Source organism: Prorops nasuta, unplaced genomic scaffold (assembly GCF_024137725.1).
Source record: "Prorops nasuta isolate Cenicafe-Biocafe unplaced genomic scaffold, Cenicafe_Pnas_1.2 PNAS00009, whole genome shotgun sequence".
Classification (NCBI taxonomy): Eukaryota; Metazoa; Arthropoda; class Insecta; order Hymenoptera; family Bethylidae; genus Prorops; species Prorops nasuta.
Genome location: NW_027116806.1, coordinates 8,612,880 through 8,638,795, shown reverse-complemented (window position 1 = coordinate 8,638,795; position 25,916 = coordinate 8,612,880). Strand labels below are relative to the sequence as shown.

The 25,916-nt window shown below is 44.5% G+C and overlaps 1 protein-coding gene across 2 annotated transcripts in view; it reads right to left on the bottom strand.

Annotated features, from left to right (window-relative positions):
- LOC136776323 (homeobox protein OTX2-B-like) overlaps positions 1-25,916 on the bottom strand; it is a 50,865-nt gene that overhangs the window by 8,176 nt on the left and 16,773 nt on the right. The window contains exons 2-3 of one of the 2 annotated variants that reach the window (XM_066731755.1): positions 12,012-12,548; positions 1,934-2,088 (exon numbers count right to left, since the gene is read on the bottom strand). In XM_066731755.1, coding sequence (XP_066587852.1) covers positions 1,934-2,088; positions 12,012-12,240 — 384 coding nt within the window. In that variant the 5' untranslated portion in view covers positions 12,241-12,548. The remainder of the gene's footprint in view (positions 1-1,933; positions 2,089-12,011; positions 12,549-25,916) is intronic. The other variant, XM_066731756.1, reaches the window with a different exon arrangement.

The window sequence follows — 25,916 nt, the reverse complement described above, 5'->3', positions numbered from 1 at the left end:
ATAATCCTCCCCACTTGAAAAATCTATCCTTCGGGACAAATATACACGCTCCGAGTGTTTTCTTCGACCCCGGTACCACGGAGAATCGGCCGTCGTTACGAGAATCCGCGTGTATTCGACGAACGTCTTAATTTCAGAATTTTCTCCTTGAACAGATGTACAGGTCGCGACTGTTAAAACGCCTCGGAAGAAAGAGAGAAGATGAGACGAATCTCCGTAAGTATTAGAGATATCAAAATTTTTTATAACACCTTTCCGACTGCAAATATCAAGACTTTTCGGAAAGGTCCTATGCAAAATTTTGATATCTTCGATATTTAAAGAGTTACGCCTCTTAAGTTTTGTATTTATATACTCAATAGAATATTTCAACCGGCACGCCCTGTACATACGCCGAATTCGACGAAATTAAATCCGAAAAATCCGCATTTCCAACCGAGCGAACTCAGGCTAGTTTGACACGTTGTTTCGCGTCCCGAAGAAAATTTCTCGCGACGGGGTACAGGGCGCTCCATTAGAGTTTGTAGCGGGAGAATTTTCATTGGTCGGGTGGATCTTGTACGCGTGTAGCAGACGCAATATATATAGAAGCGCGACGACGCGGTAGGAAAGATTTTCAGCGGAGAGATCGCAGCTGCGATCTTCTCGGGGATGGGACGATAGGTTGGGTGGTGGTGATGGTACAGGGTGGTTCATGGGAGAGGAGAGGAGAGGAGAGAAAGAAAAGGTAGAAAGAGAATCGAGAGGGAGAGGGAGAGGGAGAAATCGTACTGGGGCTATAATCCACGAACAAATCAACTGTGCCGCGCGCTCGGTACACAACGTGTGCTACCTACACACGTACCACCCCCCTTCTCCCTCTCCATCCTGCCGGATCAGTACGCGTACACACTCTCTCGTAAACCAAACGCGCGCACCAATGTTCTTCCACGGGCAGTTTCAATGCGCGTATTGTACCAAACGTATATATATATATATATATAGTATACCTATACTTACATACGCACACACTCTTATATAAAACGCGACACATGTACGTGTGTGGAGAATACACGTGTGCACCCTTTTCTAGTCGCGCCTCCATTCACCACGGCTTAACTTCGCATGAAAACTCCGCTGGACAGAATTTCCTCGCTTTTGTCCCATATTTTCAGTCAACGATTGCTCCCCACGCCCCACGCTCCTCCGCACCTTTCTCCTTTTCCGTCTACGTCCCAATGTTCGATTCTGCATTCCCTCTATCTCTCTTTTATTCTTCCGGGAACCGCGAAATATTTTCCTCGGGCAATTTTCTACATTCGAGGCCAAAGTGCGTATACTTGTAGGTTTTAACGAGGAGGGGGGTGATATATCAAAGTATCATTAGAGGGTTCTTCCGTGTTACAAATATATATATAGGAATTCTAGTCACGAAAAATAAAGCACCGTACGCGTTGGTTCACCAAGAGAGCGAGGATTCTCTTAAGGGCTGCGGCGAGTTCCATCTAGGGGGAGGTCAAGGGGAGCCCTTATATAAGAATGGGGGAGTAAAGATGTTGGAAGGACCGCAATAAAAGCGTCAACGAGCTCGTAGTCGCGTGTTTCCATGGGACGAGGGGAGAGTGTGCGTGGTGTAGTTATATAAGGAGGGGGAGGGGGGAGAACCGCGAGAGCGAGAAGAGTACACAAGCCACGGACTAAGGAAGGCGCGAGGCGAGCTATCGCCTCTCTTCTTGTGTAAATATCGGAAATCTCGCCGACGCTTGCCCCGGCACGTTCCCTTTTCTCCCACGAGGCGCCCCAAATTTCCGCCCCTGAGCGTGCATAGCCGCGTCGCCCCTGAACGTCCTCTTCCGTCATTCGCTTTGCGAACGCATGACGCGCCGTCGCATCGTCGCCGTAAACTATACGTATAAAGATGGAAGAGACGCAAGCGAGTTGCGGAGAGACTCACCTGGACCCTTGACTCCGGAAGACTGATCTTGCAAGCGACCTCCTCGCGCATAAAGATATCCGGGTACCTCGTCTTGGAGAAGAGAGCCTCCAGCATGTCGAGCTGGGCACGGCTGAAGGTCGTTCGCTCTCGGCGTTGTTTCCGCTGATTTACTACTGAAACAAAAAGCATATTTCTCCAATGACGTTTTTCCCCTTAACGGCCAACGCATAATCGATGCAAATCGGGTAAAACGATATCTGCGCGAATCGTGACGAGGGGACAGTATGCTGGAAACGGAGGACTCGATCGAAGTCGACCGATAAAAGTGGGAGGAGCGAGTGGAGGAATTTACTCTCTAGCGGGAGACTTTTTTTTTGACGTGACAGTTTGGCAGACTGCGCGCGGATGAGGGAAGGACCAGCGAGGTAGATTTCTCGCTAATTTATGGTGTATATATATATAGTAGGGAGTAGAGTTTCTTTCCTACCGGAGAAGACGTCGCGCTATGGCGTAATTTTCGAGAAGCCCTTGGCTTGTCTCGCACGGTAATAATGGTGTGAGAGTGGGGGGGGGGGGGGGTTAGAGGGAGAAGGGAGAGCACCCGCGCTACGGGGCCCCGAGAGTCGTACGCATCGAAGCTCGCTCCACTCATTTCGGGACCCACGTAATCCGCTTATGAGGGGGGGTCGTAGCGAGCTGGGACACCCCGGAATACACGAGAAGCATTCGCTCGTCGTTCTCCTGGCAGCTGGAAGGAAACGGCAGTAGCGGCAACGGTGGTGGCAGCTCGCGAACGATAAACTATAAAGCCGACTCGACTCGCCTCGCTGTATGGCTTTAAATTCTCCGCGAAGCCACCAAGAATCCTGCCCGATACTCTTTCACTCGCGGAATGTTAACGCGACGGGCCCCCAAAGAGGCCCATTCTCTCCTATCGCCTCTTTTAGTACAGTATATCTCCGGATGGAGCTGAAACCTCCTCCTCCTCCTCCTCCTCTTATTCTTCCTTCCTTCCTGCTTTCTTCTACGTATACGTTAAACTCTCTCCGCGATATATTATTATATATATATGTACCTATAGTTATACGACCGTCAACAATTTTCCACTGTCCGTGCGTGCAAGAAATTCGACATAAATTTTCCCGTCTATGTATTACGCATTTGCGCGTATATATATATATATATATATATATATATGTATAATAATTGGTAAGCGGTAGGAGAGAGACGGAGAGTCGAGGATTAAAAGGTGATTCCGCAGAGACGCACTTAATTGGTACATCAGATTTTATAGAGTGCACCCTACGTCCCATAAAACAGCTGTAAAATCGTAATTTGTGCGCTGATTGTGACGTTACGCTGGACAGCTAATTTCCAGCGAATTAATCCTCGAGCGTTAGAGCGAGAAGCACCTTCTTTTTTAGTTCGTAAATCAGAAATTTTGTCCGTCGCGACCGAGGTGTTTTTATCGTTGCTCCGCGCGCCTATACGCGCGAGCTCGTATAAGACGCGGTGGGGAGACATTTATCGAAGATAAACGAGGTTATTGGTGCGCGCCTCTGCGACGAGAGAAGGCCGGAATATGGAGTGTGTTGTTGCGCGGATGAAAATATCGAGGCAAGAGTTGTTTATAGCGAGGGAGCTTGAGGAGTGGCTCTCGAGTGCTGGACGCGGAGAGAGAATAGGCCTATCGCTCGCGCAGCGGTCGTTCCTCTTCTTGCTGCTCTTATTATTGTAGTCGAGAGAGTCCGTGTTCGGCGTAAGAGGGAAGAGGAGATATATGTATACGAGCGACGACGGTGACGATGACGATGACGATGACTGTGAGCGATCAGCTAACGAACTGGTCGAGTGGGCCACTAGCCGATGTAGGCAGTAGCTATATGTATATGTATACATATATAGAGAGCACGCTGTGTCACGCCACGCCAGAACAGAGATCCTTCCTCGAGATTACCAGACCGCACAATGTTAGAATTCCACTGCAATTGGCTACCGTGGTCCGTGGCCGCCGTCGCGTCTCGACTTGCTTGCGACACGCCCGCGATCAACCAATCTACGATCTTTATTCATCCCCTCCCCCCTCCCGCTCTTATACTCTCTCTCTCTCTCTCTCTCGCAATTCTGCGCATCGATACAGAATAACAAAACAGAAGCACCAGAGACCAAGATGAGAGTGTGATATCGGCTTCCGGTATTTTCACGTCCAGTCGGATGACTCTCGTTAAACTTTGAAAGGAGGATTACGAGCATTTTATTTCTATTTCTATTTCTTCCGATACCACGTACTTGTTTACAGTGACATGGAGTAACAATAAAAATGTCTGAAAGAGCAGAGAGGTTGACGATTGGAGAGAACGAGCGCTGCGCGCGCGCGTTCTTGCATCTGAGAAATTGTAAACAAGGTATAAAAAGAGCCGGAGAGAAATTAGCGTGAAATTTGCTTTTAGCGGTCCATTGACCTGGCGATGGGTGTGCGGAGTGGCGGCGCACGATTCCGGAGGAATCCAATAAACAGAAAACGAATTTGCTATTAGGGTAGCGTCTGATCTCGTTGCGCGTCAATGAGCCAGATCAACCCTTGTACCAACCCTGCCGAGATTCCAGCCTCGCCATAATAAATCGAATCATACTCCAGGACCCAGCGGGTGTTTGCCGAACCATTAGGGCTGCTCGGCTGCCTCGCCGCTTGCCAGAAACCGTTCAATCTCGTTCATCCTATATTCTCTATGAGCGTATACGTCCTATGTGTAGTATACACTCGACTAATTTTTGTCCAAGTTTTTTTACTATATATATATATATATATATATATGTAACGACTGGGAGAAAATATGGCGTGGCCACTCGAGTGCGTAAGGACGATGAAAAAGCAGGCGTAATTGAATGATTAATAGCAGTCGCGAGTCTAACACGAGTTTAATGCGATAGAAATGACACGCGCGACTGATGTAAACATTACACACCGGTGACGCTGATGCGAGAGTGATATTAATAATATTGGGCAAATTTGCCAAGATCCGATCGAGGCAATGATCGATCGGACCGTGCGGCAATTTCTTGCGAAATGCCAGAGCGAGGCACGTAAAAAAATGTAAATAAATGAGAGAAAACAAATACATCAAGCGCGAAATATACGCGAAATGCATCAGCGATAAAGCCGCGAAACCAGACGTAATTAATTGGAATCTTCTTTTTCTCGATCCTCCAACTTCCCAGCCACACGTTTCTCAACTCGTATTCCTCGCGGTTTGATAAATTTGTCCTACCGAGGAAAACGGAAGGTCATTTTTGCAATATAAACACTCTGGCTGCTTCGTCAAAGTTTCGCGTGCATCCCTCTCTCTCTCTCTCTCTCTCTCTCTCTCTCGTGTTTTTCTACGCAGATACATTTTGTTGCTTTTGAGAATCGGTTCAAGTTTTGCCCATAGCCTTCGATTCCCGTCGATCGGTCCGATATTATCAGTTTTCACGGATTAGCCACTCCGTTACCTTATACTCGCTCAGGCACGCAACACTGCTATTCCGCAGCCTCGACCAACGCTGCGTGTGTGTTGTTTACATTTTCTTTCTCTCCACTGTCACTCGACTTTGCTTGCAGGGTTTCAAATTTATACGCACGTCGGAATAGAAACTACGTGGCATAAAGTGTACGAGGGATGGAGCGTAAAATCTTGCAGTGGCTAATAAGTTGGCGACGGTCAAAACGCAAACGTGCAAAGTCGGCCAAATGTTTTCATAGTTGATGGCCTTTTAGAAGAGACGCCCTTGTCAGCAAGATCGGCACGTGCTGTTATCCCACGGTCCTCTGAATAATCCAATCCTCCAGCACGCTCTCTTTCAGCCTGCAGTCTAGCAATCTATTCGCGTTTCGGCTTTTAATTAATTTTCGATTCTCTTCGCGCGCCGCCTGTCTATCCTCCTCTCTTCCTTATCTCTCTCTCTCTCTCTCTCTCTCTCTCTCTCTCTCTCTCGAGCCTTGGCTTTGTCTACAACGTATAGCGATACCAGACTCTCCCCCTCTCACTCTCACTTCCACTTCGCTTTTCGCCCCATTCGCACTTTTGTCACAGGCGCATCTCGTATTCTATGAATACCAAAGAAGCGGCGACACCTCCGCGCGCGACAAATGCATTTCCCACAACTTCCATTTCCCTTAAGCCTCTCCTATATATATATATATATATATATATATATATGTCGGAAATAGAGGAGTGAAGACGGCGCGCGAATGATTATTTACCCCTTTTTTTGTTCTTTTCGTTTGGCAATTGGAACGCGAACGTGTCCCGACAAGTCCAGAGCAACCAAGGAGCTAGTCAGGGAGACTTTGGACAGCGACGACTCATTGATTCTTTCACAATCCAGTTGTTAAGTTTAACTTTATTGTAAATAAAGATAAAGCGAATGAAGCCACAGTGTCCAAACCCAGGAGAAAGGAGTTTCTAATACAAACGAACCTCTCTTTTCGCGACATACATATATATATATATATATATATATATATAATGTTCTGTAAACAACAATTTCAATCTCGCTGCACAATATCGAATCACATATCGAAGTTCTCGGTTCGTCAATATATACTTTTCCCTTAAATTCCATGGAGTAAAATTAAAAATCAATAGAGTCCTGTGTATTTTTTCCAGGAGCGAGTCTTAACTGGGTTTTAATTAAGTTATTCGAAAGTACGGGAGGACGAGAAACGTGTCAGGTGGAATATGCAGGGAACGAAAAGGATGCGTCAGTCCTTGCGAGCTAATCCAACGGACTCTTTGCCATAAGTATAAGTAAGTAACAAAATACCAATACACTCGCGGGACAAGCGAATAATCGGATAAGTTTCGTATTACCAACCCGAAGCGCGACGCCTCCCTTATTCTTCCTGGCCTTCCTGCAAATTCGCGACCGTTATACGCATTTGCGCCTTTTTTTCACGCCAAATTCATCGTCCAGTGCTTCGCAGTCATCCAGACAGTTTTTCGATAACTATTGCAATTTTTTAAAGCTCCTTGAAAGAATCGATTATATATAGAAAAAAGATACACGAGTCGTCGAAGGCTCGAATAATAGTGGGAATATAAGAAATATATACTTTGATGGCGAGTGTCAATGTCGCTATACGTGACATTTCACTCAATCTCGAGTGTTTATCCTACAATTAGGTTTGGATTTGTACTTTCCACCCCTCTATATATGCGTCGATTCTCGCTATCTCATTTCACCCGCCCTGCGACGATTATATTTTGTCTCCTAGTTTTTACTATTCCTCTATACACACACACACACACACACGCGCGCGCAACTCGTTATTTCTGTCGTTCGCAGAATAAAAAATTTTAACAATTTTGTTATTTGCCTGGGAAAAGAAGCTGCTATTACGCGATTCTGCAATTGTTTACGATGGAATGCGGGACAACGCGTTGATTCTGTGTTGGACTTAGGTATATATATATATAGTTGTGCCACACGAGAGAAGAAGAGTGTCATTTTGCGGCCACTTGGCCACTCGGAGGCTAGCAATGGGCTAGCGAGTGGAGAAGCGCACGTGCTGAGCCACGTGCCACCCTCTAACCGTCTAATTGAGTGATTGGAATTCGAGCGATTCGACGTGTGGTGGGAGTCAACGGGAAGGGGATACGGCTACACGAATCAGGCATTATAGCCCTGGGCACACAAATTTGTTTGTCTTACCACTGGTAAAACGAACCATTCAAAGGGCCAGCGCACACACATATACATATAAATACATATGTATACGACTGTAGAATTAAATTTTGCACGTGGAACTTTGGAAATGTCAATACAGTGATAGCGGAATCTGGTCGATTCGATGAAAATTGGATGTTTGTATTATTGAGGTGGAATAGGGGGGGGGGGGGGGGGGAGGAAGAAAAATGTTTGGACGTTGAATATGCGAAGAATGAAAAGTGAGGTTTTCGTGGCGAGTGTATATAGAGCGCCAGGGGCGAAAGGTTCGAGTTAAGTGGACGAGCAATTTCCCTGGGACAACAAATAGGCGTTGGGTAAAGAGTGAGGGAGAGGAGGGTGGCATGTGAGACAATTCCCACGTCGGTACACGTGCGTTAAGAGGGGAGACCTTGCATCACCGCCCCCGAGTTTTCTCGCGCCCACCGCACACACGTACATACTACGTACGGGGTGCGACCCTACAGTCATTGCATAATAAAATAAACACTGAAATTCAATGCCATCCTATCCCATTCCATCCCTCTGCAACTCGCCGTGTCCCCTTATCGGCTTCTTGACGCTATCATCACCCACCAGACTTCCGTCGCTCTCCTCATCGTGCTCTCTTACCGTATCTCAGCTACATTAACGCTTATCCAATAAAATCGGAATCACTGCTCTATTAACGGCTCAACTCTTAACTCTGATATATATATATACATCAGCGTGTCCTATGAACGATGACCATGCCAATACCATCGGGTAGGGGACAAAAATCCAAGTAAAAAAGTCTTAAAAACTTTTTTGCTAGCACCCTTAGTTAAAAAGTCATTTGGAATTAAAGATTATCGATTACAGTAGCCTTTCTTAAAGAGGAAGAATGTTTTGGTCGCATTATAAGGCCAAAAATGCTAAGATTCTGTGAATTTAAAATACTAAGAAAAATGCAAAGCCAAACATCCACTTGAGCCTATTGAAGTGGTGTGTTTATGTTTTGATTGTTTTTACATCGCTCATACTCCAAACTCGGTCGCTCGTTTTTTAATAGGCTCAAGTGGATGTTTGGCCTTGTGTTTTTCTTATTATTCTAATTCACAGAATCTTAGCATTTTTGGCCTTATAATGCAACCAAAACAATCTTCCTCTTTAAGAACGCCTATTACAATCGAGAATATTTAATTGCAATTAACTTTTTAACCAATGGTGCTAGCCAAACAGATTTTAGAACTTTTTAACTTAAAATTTCGCACCCTACCCAATGGTATTGACATGGCCATCGTTCGTGGAACACCCTATACAGTATCAATAGGAGACTGTTTTATATAACAACTGAAAGATTTTTGCAAAAATTACAATTTTATTATAAGAGAGCATAACGCTATATCTTCTAATTACATTAATTCTTACTCAATAAAATGAAAATCATTTCTCTATTAATGAATCACCGTTTAATCCTGATATGTGTCAATAAGAAAATGATTCTAATAACTGAAAGACTTTGGCAAACGTTACAACCCTGTTATGAAAGAGTATAGCGCGTACATGCTTCTCGTTGACTGTCAACAAACAGCGACGGCCGACGGGTTGTGACGAAAGAAGCGAATGGCATCGATGCACGACACGAAATTCTCCTCTTGTGGCACGTGGCAAACCCCATGAATATCAATGACCAACGGCGGATTTGTAGAATTTTTCGTCAAGCAGTAGAAGAGAATAAGCTCTGGCGATGGCTCGAAGCGCTAAACGGGAGCCTTATCTAAACTCCGAGGGAAGCCACGAAAGTGTACGCACGGCACAACAGCCTTCGCTCCTCCGCGCTTCAACTATAAACAGATCCAACCTTGACTGAATATAACGAGAAACGCTACAAAAGCCAATTCTTCCTTCGACCAGCGTATCAACGTTTCCTACAGGTATATCATAGAATAAAAAAAGAACAGTTGACAGTATCAACGAAGAAACTAATTCGTAGATCATAATCCAATGTTTTTCACGAGTCGAAGAAACGTCGATAAAGACGAGGAGCGTCGAATTTTCGTTTAATCCGTGGAGACAAAGCAGACGGAGAATCCTTTATTCTTTATCCAGTAGGAAACTGGATCCAGTGAAAAAAAGCTTAGAAAGCAGCTCGGTTGGTTCCAGCAGCAGAAATTGCCTCGGCGAAAGTTGAAAATATTCAGGGAATATATCCCATGGCAGAAAAGAATATAAATAGGGGGGGGGGGGGGTGGGAGTTGTGTGTTTTCGTAGAAGCGATAAAAGATCGTCCATATATATATTTATGTTTAGAATTTCAAGTGTATATATATATATATATATTAAAGACTCCTCTCGTTCGCAAAGCTATATGTTTAATTTTGATTTTCAGCGGTTAATTGTCCCGCGGTTCTAGTTTTTGGTAAGCAGAAATTTTCGTGGAACGGATATGCCTAGAACGAACGGGCGGCTGGACGTAGGGACCTAACGGACACATCCGTGTTTCCATGGAAACCAACCTATCTGCGTCGGTTGGACCTATACTGCCTGCTGCCACCCTGATAAGCGGCTTACTCTCATGGTTCTCTCCACTCTTCTTCGCGAACGGGCTGCCCCCCGCAATTCTCTCTCTCTCTCTCTCTCTCTCTCTCTCTGTCGATGAGAGAGAGATAGTTATATATACATATATACGTGTACAGAGAGTGGGGAGCAAGGCCAACCAGTGTTCCACCCGCTACTCCACGTCGTGTTTGTGCGCCAGTTTATACATGTGTGAGTGTCTCTCCTCTCTCCACCATCATCGTCTACGACAAAGATATCGACGCTTTTCGCAAAATCGAGCCAGCCGCAAAGAGAAACCAATCCCGCAGCGTACGCTTCCTTCCTATACCGCTCTATTTTACCTTACCTACACACCAAACCTAACATTTTAACCAATTTTGTCGAAAAAAAAAATGACGAACACTGTGGAAAGCTTTATTTAAAAGCAAAAACCCATGCGATTCGATAAAAGCTATTTTTCCTTTCTAGCTAAAAACTAATATAGAAGCGATTAAACGAGGCGAAATTATTATAGCGTGATAAATAAAAGTGTAGAGTGCAATATATTTGTTAAAAATTTATCGCGTTGTTGAAATAATCAGCTTGCGGCCGGGCAAGCGAATTTGTGCATGAATAATAATACTTCTCAATTGGAATATTGCTTTGCGATACGTCCTATATATAGATATATATATATACATACTGTTTGTTTCTACGTACATTACGAGCGTTGTGTTATATGGAGTTTGAAAACGGAGCTAAAAGGAAATTATTTATAATTGTAAAAGCTCTGGATGAAATGGAGTTTCGCGTAGATCGTAGACCTTGCTGGAAAGTGCAATTGATTCGGGACTGAATAATCCGTTTGAACAGGCGCGCGCGCGAACCTGGCTCGAGCCAGTTGTTCATTCGTGCGGTTTTGCCACGCGAAACGTAATTATTGGTCCGTGCTAAACTCTCCCTCTCTCTCTCTCTCTCTCTCTCTCTTTCGCGACCAACTGGCAATTATTGGTAACGACCAATGGGTGTGACAGAGGCCACTCGAAAAAGCTCTCGTGTTATTAAAATTTCGTCAAAATAATCGACCGTAGTCGACTAGACAAAAAGACCCCCCCCCCCCCCCCCACCCCTCTAACCACCCTTACGCGCTAGAGATACAGAAGGAGAGAGAGTTACTCGGGGCTTCCAAGCAACTCGACACTTTTTGCGGCTTCAGTCGATTTATCGATCTCAGAGACAATCGATAAAAGCTACAAGTTAAAGACAGCTTAGCCGTTTCTCTCTCTCTTTCTCTCTCTCCTTCTCACCTAATTTACAAAATTATTCCACAAACGTTCTCCAATTTGCAAAAATCTGTGGAGAACGAATGCAATTTTTAAAAAGTTGTTAAACTAAATAAATAATCCCGCGTTTTTTTTCTTCCTCTAACATATAAATAATTATGAATATACGATCGAGGTATGTATTCATAAATTGACATATTTCTGTAATATTTGTATAAATAGCGGATAGAGTTTTCAGTATAGTATTGCAATTTCTAAGAAGGAGACGAGATTTTTGGTCGGGAGTTGGAAATTCGCAGTAAATCCGTCTTATTGAAAAGCGATTAGCTACCGCCACCTTTGGAAGTCGGTTGAACTTGCTCTGGACAAAGAGATCGTTAAGTTTGAGCGCGCGTTTGCTTTACCTGTGGATTTCGAGGGTAAGAGCCATCGACTAATAATAATAATAATCAACACCAGAATACATATATGTATATAGTAGCAAGTTGCCGCTTCGTATTTGGACGGATCGCGCGATGCATTACTTTAGCTACGTATGTGTAAAATTTTAAACTAGAGCAAAAAATTGATGAAAGAAAGTTGGAAGAAAAGAGGAAAAGACTGACCTTGAGGAAAAGGCGAGAGTCCGTGATCGAGAGCGTGGTGATGGGGGTTTCCATGGGTGGCCAGGGCGAAGGGCGATGGTAGGCCAGAATGCGGCGCCGTTGGCAGTGAGTGGGTGTGAGAGTGCGGATGGGGGTGAGCCATCCCCATACCGAGATGTCCATGCGAGTGGTACTGGGGGTTTGTGGTCGGGGCGACAGCGGCACCCGCCGTCTTCAGGTAGCTCGCCATGTAATTCGCGAGGTAAGCCAGGTTACCCCCCGCCACCGCTGCGTCCTTTTCGCGATTTCGCGTACTGTTATTTTCACTAATACTCTTCCCGTCGTCTCCCCCACCCCTTCAACGCGGTACGCCACCCGCACCACCCACCGCAGGACCACTCTCGCCACCACCTATCCAACTCCTCCCTATTTTTTTTTCAAACTTCCCTCCTCCTCCTCTTCTTCTTCCTCTTCTTCTTCTTGTCCCTCCTCCTCCCCCTCTTCCTCTCGTTCAACTACTATATCCAACCACGAGAGGGAGTATCGCTCGTTCTCCACCTGAAAATTTCAAACATTGTTATATATATATGTATACCTCCGATGACAGAGAGAATAAGCTCTAATATAACGGTATGCGAGAAGGGGTTGATCTTAATCTATTTAGACCTGGCGAGTTCCGGCGAAACCGGCTTTATACACTTGTGCTTTCTAAAGCGCGATTTAAAAGTAAAGCTCCCTTAAGTAGAAGATCGTTCTATTAAATCAACTTTAAAGGGGCTTAACGCGACCCGAATCGCTGGAAACTTACTCATCGTGCAACTTATTATTACAAATTTCATCGATTGTATCGTCTCGGTACGTCTCTATATGTATTTACACTTGGAATCTTTCTATAACTTCCCGGATGACAAACAGTTTAAATAATAATCTTGCTATTATTTCAGTCTAGAAAACCAAGCAAAATTCCTATATCGTCTTAAAGCACTGTATATACAGTTAAATAATTTCTTTCGAACGAAACGGAGAGTGAAATGAATTTCGATACACCGAGACAAATATTTTACATAACCAACAATTTTTCGTGCGTAACTTGACAAAATTCATCGATGCAACGAATAGTTTTCTGCATAATAAATTATTAGTTATATAAAAGAATTAGTTGACCGTTACAACGAAAAGTCGTTGAAAGGTCGAACAATTTTCCTCGGCATACAGATTCCTAGGAAAATTGTTGTCGTGTTTGGCAAGAGAGAGAGAGAGAGAGAGAGAGAGAGAGAGAGAGAGAGAGAGAAGGTCGATTGGAAGAGGAGTGCCGACGTGACAATGTGAAAGGAGAGAGTATGCGCCTTCGCATATTTTAGTAGTGGACCAATAAGTGGAAAGTGGACCGCAGAAATGGCATCTCGGGGCATTGTGAGGCTGGGGAGGAACGTGATACATAGGGTGTAACGCTCCTCGCGGACGTGCCCGGGCACAATGACGAAATTAGCATTCTCTTTTGGGGGCCGAGCAACTCGGCTACAATGCGACTCCACGTAAAAGTCACCGGCCATTGTCGAGCGGAAAATTTCCTGGCCCAAGAAAAACTCTGCAACCACACCGTTCCATTAATCCGCCCACGTATCTCTCTCTCTCTCTCTCTTCGCACTTTTCTAATCGTTTTTCTACTTCCCGTCCACGACGCCTTACCACTATAACTCCCCTCCCCCCCTAACTCACATTTTTCTCAACAAAAAAAACTCTTCATTCTCCTCGGATGCGCACCGAGGAAACAAAATAAAACTTATATATATATATATATATATATAAACTCACCGAAGAATCAAAAACGCCTAATATCACCGTGTACATTCACCGACTATATATATATATATATATATATATATACACACAATTGCTTTATAAATCCAGTAATGGAACTCCGGGAGAAGCGGCAAACTGCGGAAACTCGCTTAATTCCCCACAACACGTGTCTCCGACGTCGACGATTGAATTCTCGTGGCTCTCGCGGTACGACGAGTGGAAAGATAAAACACTGGAGGATTGGAGTGAGGGAGAGGGGAGAGTGGAAATGGAGAGAGATTTCGGGCCACCGTCTCTGCAAGAAACGCAGGAACGCTGGCACTGCGACCTCGGTGGACTCCACGCGACTGGAAGCTACCCTTGCAACTGAAATAGCAGAAACACTTTTCCAGGCCCTTGCACTGCCGGTCCCTTCCCGAAAACGGGGGTGGAGACTTTCGGGCCCAAAAGGGTGGGGGGGCAGCCTATAGGAAGGCCCGAATCTCTCTCTCTCTCTCTCTCTCTCTCTCTCACGCTCGGTGTCCCGCTCGAGCAAAGGCACAGTAGCGTTAACTTCTCCATTATTATTATTATTTCGTTGTGTGGTATCAAAATCTACTTTATTCCTCGTACGATATACAGTGTTGATATCTACAGAGCTCATATTTGGACTACGAGTTGTTAGAGGCTAACTATATCGGTCGAATTAGGAAGCTTCGATGATACATGCTGTTAACAAACGTACGTTTATACACGTGCATACATACTCATATGTATAGTTCGAATATTACAGTTGTAGCTTCGATTGCTTCATCGATTAGTTGCAATTAGACCGTTCCACCTCTTTCCTAAACAAGACACAAATTAGACCATTCGCGTGTCGTTGCAGAAAATGTCAATCTCCCCCTCCAAACAGCCTTCGTATCGCAAGAAAAGACTGTCGATTATATTAGAATTTTACACGTTCAATCGTAAAGCCATAATCGAGAAATTATAGCCTCGGCATAACGTATTGGGAGAGTGGAGGGGAGTGGACGGAAGCAGGAAGGACGCATCGACTGCTAATTGGGAGGAGAGGAAGTTTTATGGAGGTTCTTGTTTGACTCGGCGCGTGTGTAAATATGCGTGCACGCCGATGGGAGGTCTTGGGAAATGAACCGCGGCAAACGTCGAACGAGTGGCGCGTGCTAAGCCGGAAGAAAGAGCAGCAGGAGTGGCGTGTCGTGCTAAAAAAGCGGCTTATCCGTCAAACTCAAGTTGGCCCGCGACTCTAAATGGCTAAATAAAGTTTCATCCGACGTTCTCGCAACAGCGCGCCCTGCCCGGTAACCGTTGAAGCAAAACAAAAGTGAGCAAAGGGAGAAAAATAGGTGTGTATATATATATATATATATATATATATAGGAAGACACGGGGAATCCGTGAGTCAGAGCCTGCAATTTATTCAGCACGAGTAAACTAACGACTAGCAAAGTGGATCTTGTCATATCCAACGAGGCATTAGCTTCATCGAGCTAAATACGCGACAGGCGATATATTGCGCAATTCACGGTGATTGATATAATATATATATATATATATATAGGACTGTGTACGCAAGCCGAGAGCGAAAAGTTTACTCTTAAAGCGAATAAATGATGAAAATCAGACGAAAAGCACAAAGCTCCGAGTTTATCGATGCGAGACCGATGAAAATCTAATAACTCATACAGTGCCTAGTGTTTATTAAAACAATTCATTAACAAAGGAAATTTATAACTGCAGCGCTATCATCGCGAAAACATTAATGCGCTTAATCCTCGACACTTGGCACGCGAACCGATCGTCCACGTGTAAGAGTGGAAAATATGGAACGGCCCGGCAGAGAGATCGAGTCTCTGCACCGCGAGATTATATCAGAAGAGCGATTAGTTTGCGCCGGAAATTACTGAGAGAAGCGCGATAACTGCATTATTCCGCAGATCGCCACAAAAGTATCATCGTATAATTCCATGGAGAGTAATGGTCTGTTAACTCGTCGTTTTTAACGTTGACTTATATATATAGTGTTGAAATGAGATATGGTTGAATCGAACATTAAATTTAATAATTTTAAAGTATTCATCGAATGTTTATCTAGTATTTACTAATTCCGCGTGGTATTTGTTTTATTTGGATTCAAATAAAATTTATAAAAAATGCGAAGAATCGAATCAAGTGCACACTGTCGTTTGCATAAATAGCGGAGAGGAATGTATCGAAAATGAAATGCACAAATTTCCAAGTAGTAGTCGAATCTCTACGCAGTATTTACCAACTCGATACACCGAGGATATTCTATTGAAAAGTTTCTTACGATTACCAGGACAACAAAGGTCAAAGGTTCGAAAAAAAAAGCCTCGAATCAAGAATCCACCGTCGTTTGCAACAATGAGCGTTGCAATACCGAGAAAGCTGTGATAAAAACATACACAGTCTCCCAGTGGTAGTTGAACGTTTGTTTACAAACTGGGTGTATTGGAGATTCATCGCGAGAATTTAGGAAGGTTGAGAGGCGAAGAGTCGTTGAAGCTGGCCGATAAGAAGCGATGAGGAATTAATAGGATAGCAGGGGGGAGGGGGGGGGGTAGTCGTTATGTTTACAGGAGGCATTATGGCGGAGATAATGTTTGTTACGGGGAGAGGCGAAAAGAGCCGGGACAATCCAGCGTTAAAAGGCTAGCAACCCGGTCGATCCGCTTACGCCGGATGAGACTCAAATTGACTGAGAGATAGCGAACTCGTGCAAAGAAACTCTGAAACTCGACTTGTCACACCTGCACGTGGCGGATATATCACGCAGCCATGCAGACGTATAAACGTCATCGTTACGCGTGCAATCTTCGCTAGAGATTTCTGGCAGTTATTGTCTCGAGGAATGCGTTAACACGCGATGTTATTAGCGGAGTGACGACTTCCGGTACCGAGCAAGGGTCGAGCCTCGCACTACACACACACACACACACACACACACACACATATAAACACTATACACTGCTAATACAGGAGAAAATTAATCGCTGACGCGATTACTCGGCGCTGGAGTACGCTAAAACTCGACTAAACGAGATATCTTTAACGAGATTGATGAATCTTTTGAGAGAATTGATAACATCAGATGGAAAAGCTTGCGCAAAGGATTTGCGATAAGTATAACTATATATATATATAGTAATAAGTATAGTGTAAGATAATCCAATTAATGATAATACAAAGACATGTTTTTATTATATTCCAGCATATAAATACTTTTATTCTTCACCCCTTTTATTGTGTCTAAAGCAGTGTATACTGCAATAGGATATGTTAATCATTGTAAATCGTACCAAATCGTTAAAGAGGAATTAAGCGTCGAAAAATTTGTATCTCTATCTGATTTGCTTGACGAGAACCCATGTGCCATTCATAATTGTTAAGGTGTGATTACATACCTGCGTTTTTTATTATAAATATTTAATGAATAAAATACAGTTTCCTTGAATACTATGTTTCGTTCTTAATATCGATTATCTAATTTCACTTTAATTGCTGCTGCATTTGCTGGACGATTAAAATGATTTGATTTGACTTCAAAAAGGCTTTGGTATAATTATTTTAGTCAATTTGAAGAAACACGTTTATTATATAGTCTGAAATCAGTTAGTTCTTTTTCCTATTCTAACATCGATTTGTTGCAAGAAATTAATAAATTTCAGACAAATATATCATTTCTTGGTTTAATTAGAACATCCAAATAAATCATACGTTTCTCACAAACACTACATTTAATTACGCCGTATTGGATTGTACCATTTATTTAAGACAAATAAATTATACATTGATGCAAATAATCTTTTCGCTCGGTGTGATGCACATAAATCCATCAAAACCTTTAAACCAAGCTCTAGAAGCAATCCGCACTTGCCATCATTACCATACCAACAACGTACAATACTCGATAGGCTACCCCCCCCCCCCCCTCCATATATCTGAGCATAGTATACCTGCAATATTCAAATTCTCTTACGGTAGGTATATAAGACAAGAAAGAGAAGCCGGGGACAGGAGTAATGAGTCGAAGAACGATTAAATGTTGGAGCATGGAAAAACCCCTAAACATCTGGCAATAATTCATTTTTGTATTGTCAAGTGACGACGGCTTTCTAGGTATTAGGGAACCACGGTAAACATTATGGGGTGTCGGTGACCGGCCGGCACCAATCCAAACTGCTAATAATAGGCTGTGCTGTGGTGAGCGCTGTGCGGTCAGAGGAGCGACACGGCGGCACGGGCCGCGCACGTCGCCACTCTGACCGAAAAGGACTCACCTTCCCCCCCCCCCCCTCCTCTCTCTCTTACCCCTCACTCATTTGCCTCTGTCTCTCTCGACCAGCCATTTACCTACCTATCCACGCATACTCTAGACCTATATACATCCGTCTCAACCTTCTCTCTCCAGCGTTCAACCCTTGAAGAACCCCTTTTCCCTCTTTTATTACCTGCCATTCTTAAACACTCATTTCCCTATTCATCCCATATCAATGCTAAGATTCCTACTTCCTTTATCTCTCCTCGATTTTCACCCTAATACCTCTCGCTCCATCCATCCGGCGCGCGAGCATGCTCCAACGATTTTTCTCGCAAGAGAATTCCTCGGAGGTGTGGGTGGGTGTCGGCTAGCGGTTCCAAACAGGAAAAAATCGAGAGCGTGTAACGTAAGATGAGAATTATAAAGCGGATACAGTGAGGGAGTCACTTTACAAGCCTGGACACCATGCAACTATAGAGAGAGAGAGAGAGAGAGAGAGATTTGAAGGAAACGCGAGAGTCGGCCGTCTGCCATGTCTCTTATCTTGCGAGACAAATTTGCGTAGGCCTGCCGATGAAGAAGCGTGAAATAAAAAATCCATACGAGGAGAGAGAGAGAGAGAGAGAGGGGGGGGGGGGAGAGTCGAAAGAGGAAGAACCGGACGGGGTGGCTTCGCCGAAGGAGAACACCAGGAGAAACAAAGACGTTGAAATGGTGAGAGAGGGAGAGAGAGACCACGGTAGACAGACGTTTTATGTATGGGTAAAGAGGATGGAAAGGGGGAGGGGGGATCCCCCCTCTAGACTTGGGCGTGTGTCGCAAGAGTTTGCGCGTTTAAACCTCCTCTCGTTCTCCAAGCTCCGCCCTGTCGTTTTCCCTCCTCGCGCAATCAACTTCCCCTATCCATCCATCCCTCTGCCTCTCTCCCTCCAGCACCCTCCCCCCTCCCCCCCATTCGCTGCCGCCACCCGACGACGCGCCCGACGCCCCGCGCCGCTTCCAAACGCTTCTTCCACGCTGAAAAATTTGCGTTTACAGCGCGTTATTGCGACCTTCGAATTACCAGCACTAAACGAACCCATCGTTAAAACCAACCCCTCTTCCACCCCGAATTTTACCAACCCCTTGATTCCAACCACAATTTATTATTAGTGAACAACGAGACAGCCACGAAAAATAACGGTGCTCGATTTTCAAAAACGGGGAAAATTGACATTTTTTTCTATTTGTATTCTATGCAGATTTTATCTTTCAACCCTCGTTCCCTCTGCGATGTACAAACTTTATTATATAAATAGACAATCGAAGCAGAGACGAAGGAAAAATTCTTGAAATTTTCGCTGGCGAAGCATCGCTTTCCAGATCAATAATTTGCTGCGTGACGTCAGAGAGGAAAATGGCCGAGTCCACGCAGCGCGATATCGTTGGGATAAAAAGTGGTTGAAGAAATTGCGTCGATGGTTTTTGGTAAGAGAATCTTTCGGTGGGAGAGAAGATGAAATAGTTTGCTAAGATCGCACCAGGAGGAATTTTTTAACGACCGTTTGCGCAGAGTAGAACAGCAAATAAAAACGCGTATTTGACGTTTTAAAAGTTTTGTTTTGATTCATTACAACAAAATTTGTTATTTAGTTGAATTACAGTAATCACGTGGTTCTTCGGGGATAGGAGCGAGCAACAACAGCCGTTATATTACTACGCCATACAACGCACTCTCTTCGAGTTGTTTCTCACAGTAAACTACTATCATAGAGGTCGACACGAGAAACGAAAGAGAAGCAACTTCCCCGAAATGAAGGATTAGCTTGCTGTGTTTTGCTTCGCTGACCTGCTCAGCCGTGTTTATCTCTTTTTTCCTTTCGACCACCTATAACGATATAGCGATTACCACTCTTCCAATGCTTTGTTTTCCACACAGACTCCTCGCGACACTCTTTCACAGTCCTTATTATTGCGGTACAATAAAACGCACGCACGCTCGAGCAACGAAGCTCGCAATGCCCCTTCGCGTTTCTACGCTCCTTCGTCGTGAATGTCCGTGGCCCGATCGTAAACACAACAAAACTTCTTCCGTTTGACCGAGCTCTGCGAAGTTCGGAGGCTACGGAGTACTTAGCACGATTCACGGAACGTAGCATTGGTAAACCAAAACACGCGCGTAGCTAAATAAATAAACGTCTAATAATTCTGCCAGTGTGAAACTTGTCCAAGAAACGATGCGTCATTTGTCAGTGGTAAACCGTTTGTATCTCTGCTCTCGCGCTGTGTCACGCGATACCGAGGAAACGACGCACAAATTGGACTGGTTAAATATGAATTTGTATTGATGAGCGTGAGGTGAAATAAAATCTCGGAGCGAAACAATACTTTTCCCTCTATAGCATATAGTGCATGCAATTTACTCGAAGGGTACAATGATGCCTAAAATAAATGGCGAAAGGTTTCCATAGAAATTTGTCTGGACAACTTTATTTTTTACGAAACTCAGGTACTTTATTATAGCGCAAAACTTGTGTGCGTTTATGTGTGTCTAGGGTAATAAAGGAGCGCGTGACAAGTGCACAATGCTGCATGTTTAGTGTTGCTGAAGAGTACAATGGGAGGAGTAAAAAAACTTTACTGTCCGATCACAATAAAAGTGATCCAGTTTAGGATAGTCGTAAAAATCTGCTTAATAGGGCTTTTATTGTGGTAACAATAACAATAATGTCCACTGTCGAAGCGCATTGTTTTTTCCGGCAGGGCTGTAAATATCACCCAAGTTGCCCGTGTCATTCGCTAGAATTTCGATCATACGACTAATATTTTCGAACAGATGTTTCTCTCGGGATAAATTAGTTGGATGAACGAGAATCGAGATAGAGGCGATACGAGGCAAATGTGGAATTTTATTAGACACGTGTTTAGGGACAATAATAATACTGCATCCTCGACTAGAAACACGTGGGACACACCGAGAGGGCAGGAAATTAAGAAATTTATGTAAATGTGATCCGGCATTACGACGAAGCCGCCTCGCGAGGCCGTTATACGCTGCGACTGGCCCATTCCATAATCATCCTCGCCTTATTTACTTCTGGACCTTTATTACTTTCACTCGGATACCAGGGAGCATTCGCGCCAACCGGTTTATCATTCTCCATACATCCTACCAGCAACGATCTCTACTATACTTTTATTTCCAACCATTTGACTTTTCGGTAGCTATAACCAATCGTGAGAATATCTCGTCGATGCTCCGAAACATCCAACCGCTCCCGTAACGCGCCTTAGTTCTCAATAATAACAATAACCTTGGAGACCATCCACCTCCATATATAGGATTAAAATTAGTATACAATTCCAATTAAAACTATTAAAACCGCATGAAAATATATCTCATTCCGTATATATAATTTATACTGTACGTCTGCGAGCAGAATTAACCCAATTACGCAGACTCTCTTCTATTTTTCAATCTCGCATTAATAATAAATGCTTCTCCGCAGAGACGTACAAAGAAACGGTCGCTCGGATGAAGATGCAAAGTGTCTCGGGATTAACGCTCTAAATATCCCGGAAGATCGTATACAGACGCGGGATTAAAGGGGAATATTCTCTTCTGGAAAAAACAACGCGCGATAATTCTCGTACAAAGAGACGAGAAGCTCGAGTCTTGTGGAAAATTCAAAGAGCTTTCAGCTTCGCGTTCAAAAATTGCGTCTCGCGTGAACCATGAGACGAGAGCAAACGGAGTTAATCGTGTTTCAACGCGAAGAAAGGTTTATCACAGTCTGTGAGGATTCGCCGTGGCGGAAAAATGTGAGGAACCGATCGACGCGGAGATTCGTTATTCGATCGATTGATCGAGGACTCGGAGCGAGCTTAGCTGTTAAGCCGAGCCATTGGAAATGACCCTCGAAGGAGTAACGAGGTTACTCGTGCAAACTTTGCGTCGAGATTGCTCATCCGTGCTCCAGCAGCAGCCTTCGCAGGATATTCTCCTTTGCTCCTGCTTTTATTCCTATTAATAAGAACCCCCCCCCCCTCCTTTGACACCAGAAATCACCCAATCCCACCGCCACTCAAGTCAATTTTCAACGCCTTCCACTCATCACCGGTTGAATATAGGAAAACTATATATACGCTTATTTTAAAATGCGAGGCAAAATTCGTGCAAAGAAAAAACAATAAAATTACGGGCAAATTTTGGAGAATTCGAGAAATGCGAAAGAAATAAGGGAACGAGGGGAGGAGTGAAAAAAAACACGTGTGGGATACTGGAGGGTCTAGCTCATTAGTCATAATAGCGTGTGTGTCGGGCCTTCCTATTTTTCACTGGCTTTCTCGCGCCCCTCCCACTCTCTGTCTTCGCGCGGCTCGCTAACAAATCGTGCATACAAACGTGCCGCGCGTTTCGTGCCTCGCCACGTATCGAGCATGTGACTATACACGCACACGCGTGCGTCTCTATGTGTACGTGTGTTGATGCGTGGACGCAAATATTAAATACACGCTGTGTATTTATGACGGCTTGTGGTTTGCGCTAGAGAGAGAGAGAGAGAGAGAGAGAGATAAAGGGGAAGGGGGGGGGGGAGAGAAGCGTCCGACGAATTTATAGAGGAGAAATTAGGAGGTTTATAGAAGCTGTGCGCGGTAGCTAACCGTAGATCATCATTAAAGGCCCAACTGGGCTGACTGCTATGTGCTCTCCGGTGCTGGACCGACCAACACATATTTACCTCTCTTTGCCACGCATACACGCGCCAAACCTATAACAAAGAATACCTACGTCTAAATATGTGTAACACACACACACACACACACACACACACATGCAGGAATTCAGAAAAACTCCGGCGCGTTAACTTTATTATTGTGTCAGTGTCGTTTTACCTTCAAACTCGTATATATATACACGCTCGATCGGGTGTGTCGGTGTGCGAGTGTCTACTTGTTGAACAAATCCGTGACACACACGTATATGAACACACACGGATAGCAGGAGTTCCTTGTCGTTCCCGCTGAGCGAGATATTTTTGTCCTCCGCGGGCAAACGGGAGAAAATCTTCGGAACGATCGAATAATCGAGGCCTCGATCCTGCAGCTGCTTACAGAAATATTGTGTGTATATATATATATAAATTCTATAGGAGATATCGGTCGTGCGAAGACTCGCTTGTGTTGCAGCAGCGCTATACACGCTCATGCTCGCTGCTTAGTGGCTCGAATGTTTCGCCGGGCCCGAATTAATCGTTTTTTTTCTCACCCCAAACACTCGTCTCTGGGAACGAGCTTGATTGCGTTCCAATGCTCAGCCAAGTGTGACCGAGGAATTCCAAGTATGCAATGCGAATCTTACCATTCTGCCCGAGTTAATTCTCCATTTTCAACGTCTTTCGTTGCTTTGTTTCATAATTGCATCGATTTTCATCGATTTATTCCCATAATTCGGTGTAAAGGGGTGAGAGGAAATGAAGAATTTTCGTGTTTCGAGATGATGAATATTTGGTTGATTCGTGAGGTGCGGTTCGTAGTCCCGTATATCGGTTCTGTCGGTTTTCCTGGAAATTTTGTTATTCCGACCGAGTTAATTGTATATTTCGAACGTCTTTCGTTACTTTGTTCTCGTAACTATATCGATTTTCATTGATTTATTTGCCTGATTCAGCGCGCAGAGTACTCGTATTTGGAGCTGAAGAAAATAAGGTTGATTCTTGAGGTACAGTGGGTACTTTGGTATATCGGTTCGGTTGGTCCTCCTGGGGAAAAAGCGCCAAGGTAGATTCGATAACTGTTGGTCAGCATCAGGCTGTGAATGATATAGGTGGATTGGTACCTGGACCACGATTCGAGAACGACCTCCCTGCCGCAGAAACAGTTAAATCTCTCGTGGTGGTAGCAAACACCATCAGTGCTAAGCCACAAATCCAGGCTTAACCCGAGCCTATGAATTCAATTGGTTAAAGCCCGCGTTAAACTGGACTCTCCACTGCACAGTCAGCAGGAACAGCTATCGTCAAAGTGCGAGAGAGAGAGAGAGAGAGAGAGAGTAATGGGGTTGAAAGAAGAAAAAAGAGCACCCCCTCCCCTCTACTTCTCTCACTCTCACACAAAATCTTGCCGCTTTTGGAATATTTTCGACAAGGACACTTTTAACCACATTTACCTTTTCTTAACTCTTACTCTCTCTTTCTCACTCCTTTCCACCTTTTTAACTCGTCTAATTGGCCCAAGGAGCGAATCCTTGGTATTTCTCGGATTAGACCGGCTGTGTACGAGTCTATTTCCTTCAAAATACAAACTTTCAAATATCATTTTGCTCGCCAGTGATATCCCTTTGAAGGAAAAAAGAATCCCGCCCTTTGCCATAGACCCCCCTCCCCCCTCTCTTAGTTCCTTTACCGTTCAACGAGAGCCGCGGTTCTTTGAAAATTCTCCGGAATCTCTTGCTGCCATTATACGCGTACGCGAGGAGCTCCGGAAGACTTCCGGTTGACACCCCGTGAAACAATGTCTTTTCACGCAGATTTCACAGAAATAAACAATTTATTTCACCCTGTTACAATTATCCTTTAATGATCATTCTACGTTCTCCTGTTACTCGGAGAATCGCCTGGTTTCTCGCAAGAGTCTTCGAGCTTTACCGGGAACTCTGTGCTTCGTCGTAGAAACGTAAAGAAATCTGTAAAAGAATGGACGACCGAAGATTGATGTAAACAAGAATCGAGAAATATATTATACATATAGAGCATAATAGCGATAATCGAGTTGCATGAATGGACGAAAAGTGACATTGGGTAAGGATAGGAGGTAAACACAGCGAGCCCGAGGTACTCACGCTCGCACTGCGCTAAGGTAAACAGAGAGCAGCTTGTGTGCGTGTGTGTCGAGTCGCGCGAGATGGAAAAAATTGTACCAGTATAGGTCCTAGCTAAGCGAGCGAGAGAGCAGACATAACAATGGCCACGTTCGATCCGGGTTCGAGACACGCACAATACGGTGCTGACGTGTTTATATAGCTGCCCGTGGCGACCCCGCACGTCGGAAGCGTGTAATTTAGTTATAGATCGGTTTGTTACAATTTGCCTGGTTTGTTGCCAGCCTGTAAACCGTGTTTACCCAGCCTCCAATGATCGACGAGTAAACCTAGTTTGTTTAGGATTTTAGCCAGTCGCCTTTGCACGGAATCCACCGCTATTTTCCTGCCTTCCACGCCAGCCCCCCTCCCCCCTCCCCCCTCCCTCGCTCCATTCTATTCCCTCACTCCTTTTTTCTTCCTTTTTACACATCGTACACGAGGAAACGCGACTTTCGCTTCTCCAACTTTAGCTGATTCATCTTTTGGCGCACGGAGACATATATTATTGTAAAGCTTGAACGTTAACAGATCGATCTTGCACAAGTGTCCGTTATCGATCGATTCGATCGTTTCCTGTCGTGTATTAGTCATCGATTTGCAATATCGTTTTCGCGCTATAAATTTGTTTGAGAGTGTGTGGGGGGGGGGGGGGGATATAGAATAATTGGAATATTTTTGCGACGCCTGGAATTTTTAGTCCCAGCAGAGGTGTAGAATTGACCTGAAAGACTTTGGGTATATGCGGAAGAGCAGAGTCGTGTTCCGGTGTAGGTTTCGGGATTTGGTGCGACCGGAGTTGAGGATTCGGCATTCGAGATCGATGGCATTTGGAACACTCGATGAGCAGAGCTAATCCGACCCGATAGAATAGTGAAAGAGAACGGGTTTTGGGGCGGAGCCCATTAGGATGTCACTGACTTGCGATAATTGACATTTTAGGTCTCATCCTCTCTCTCTCTCTCTCTCTTACTCGTTCTGTTGCTCGTTCTGTTGCTCG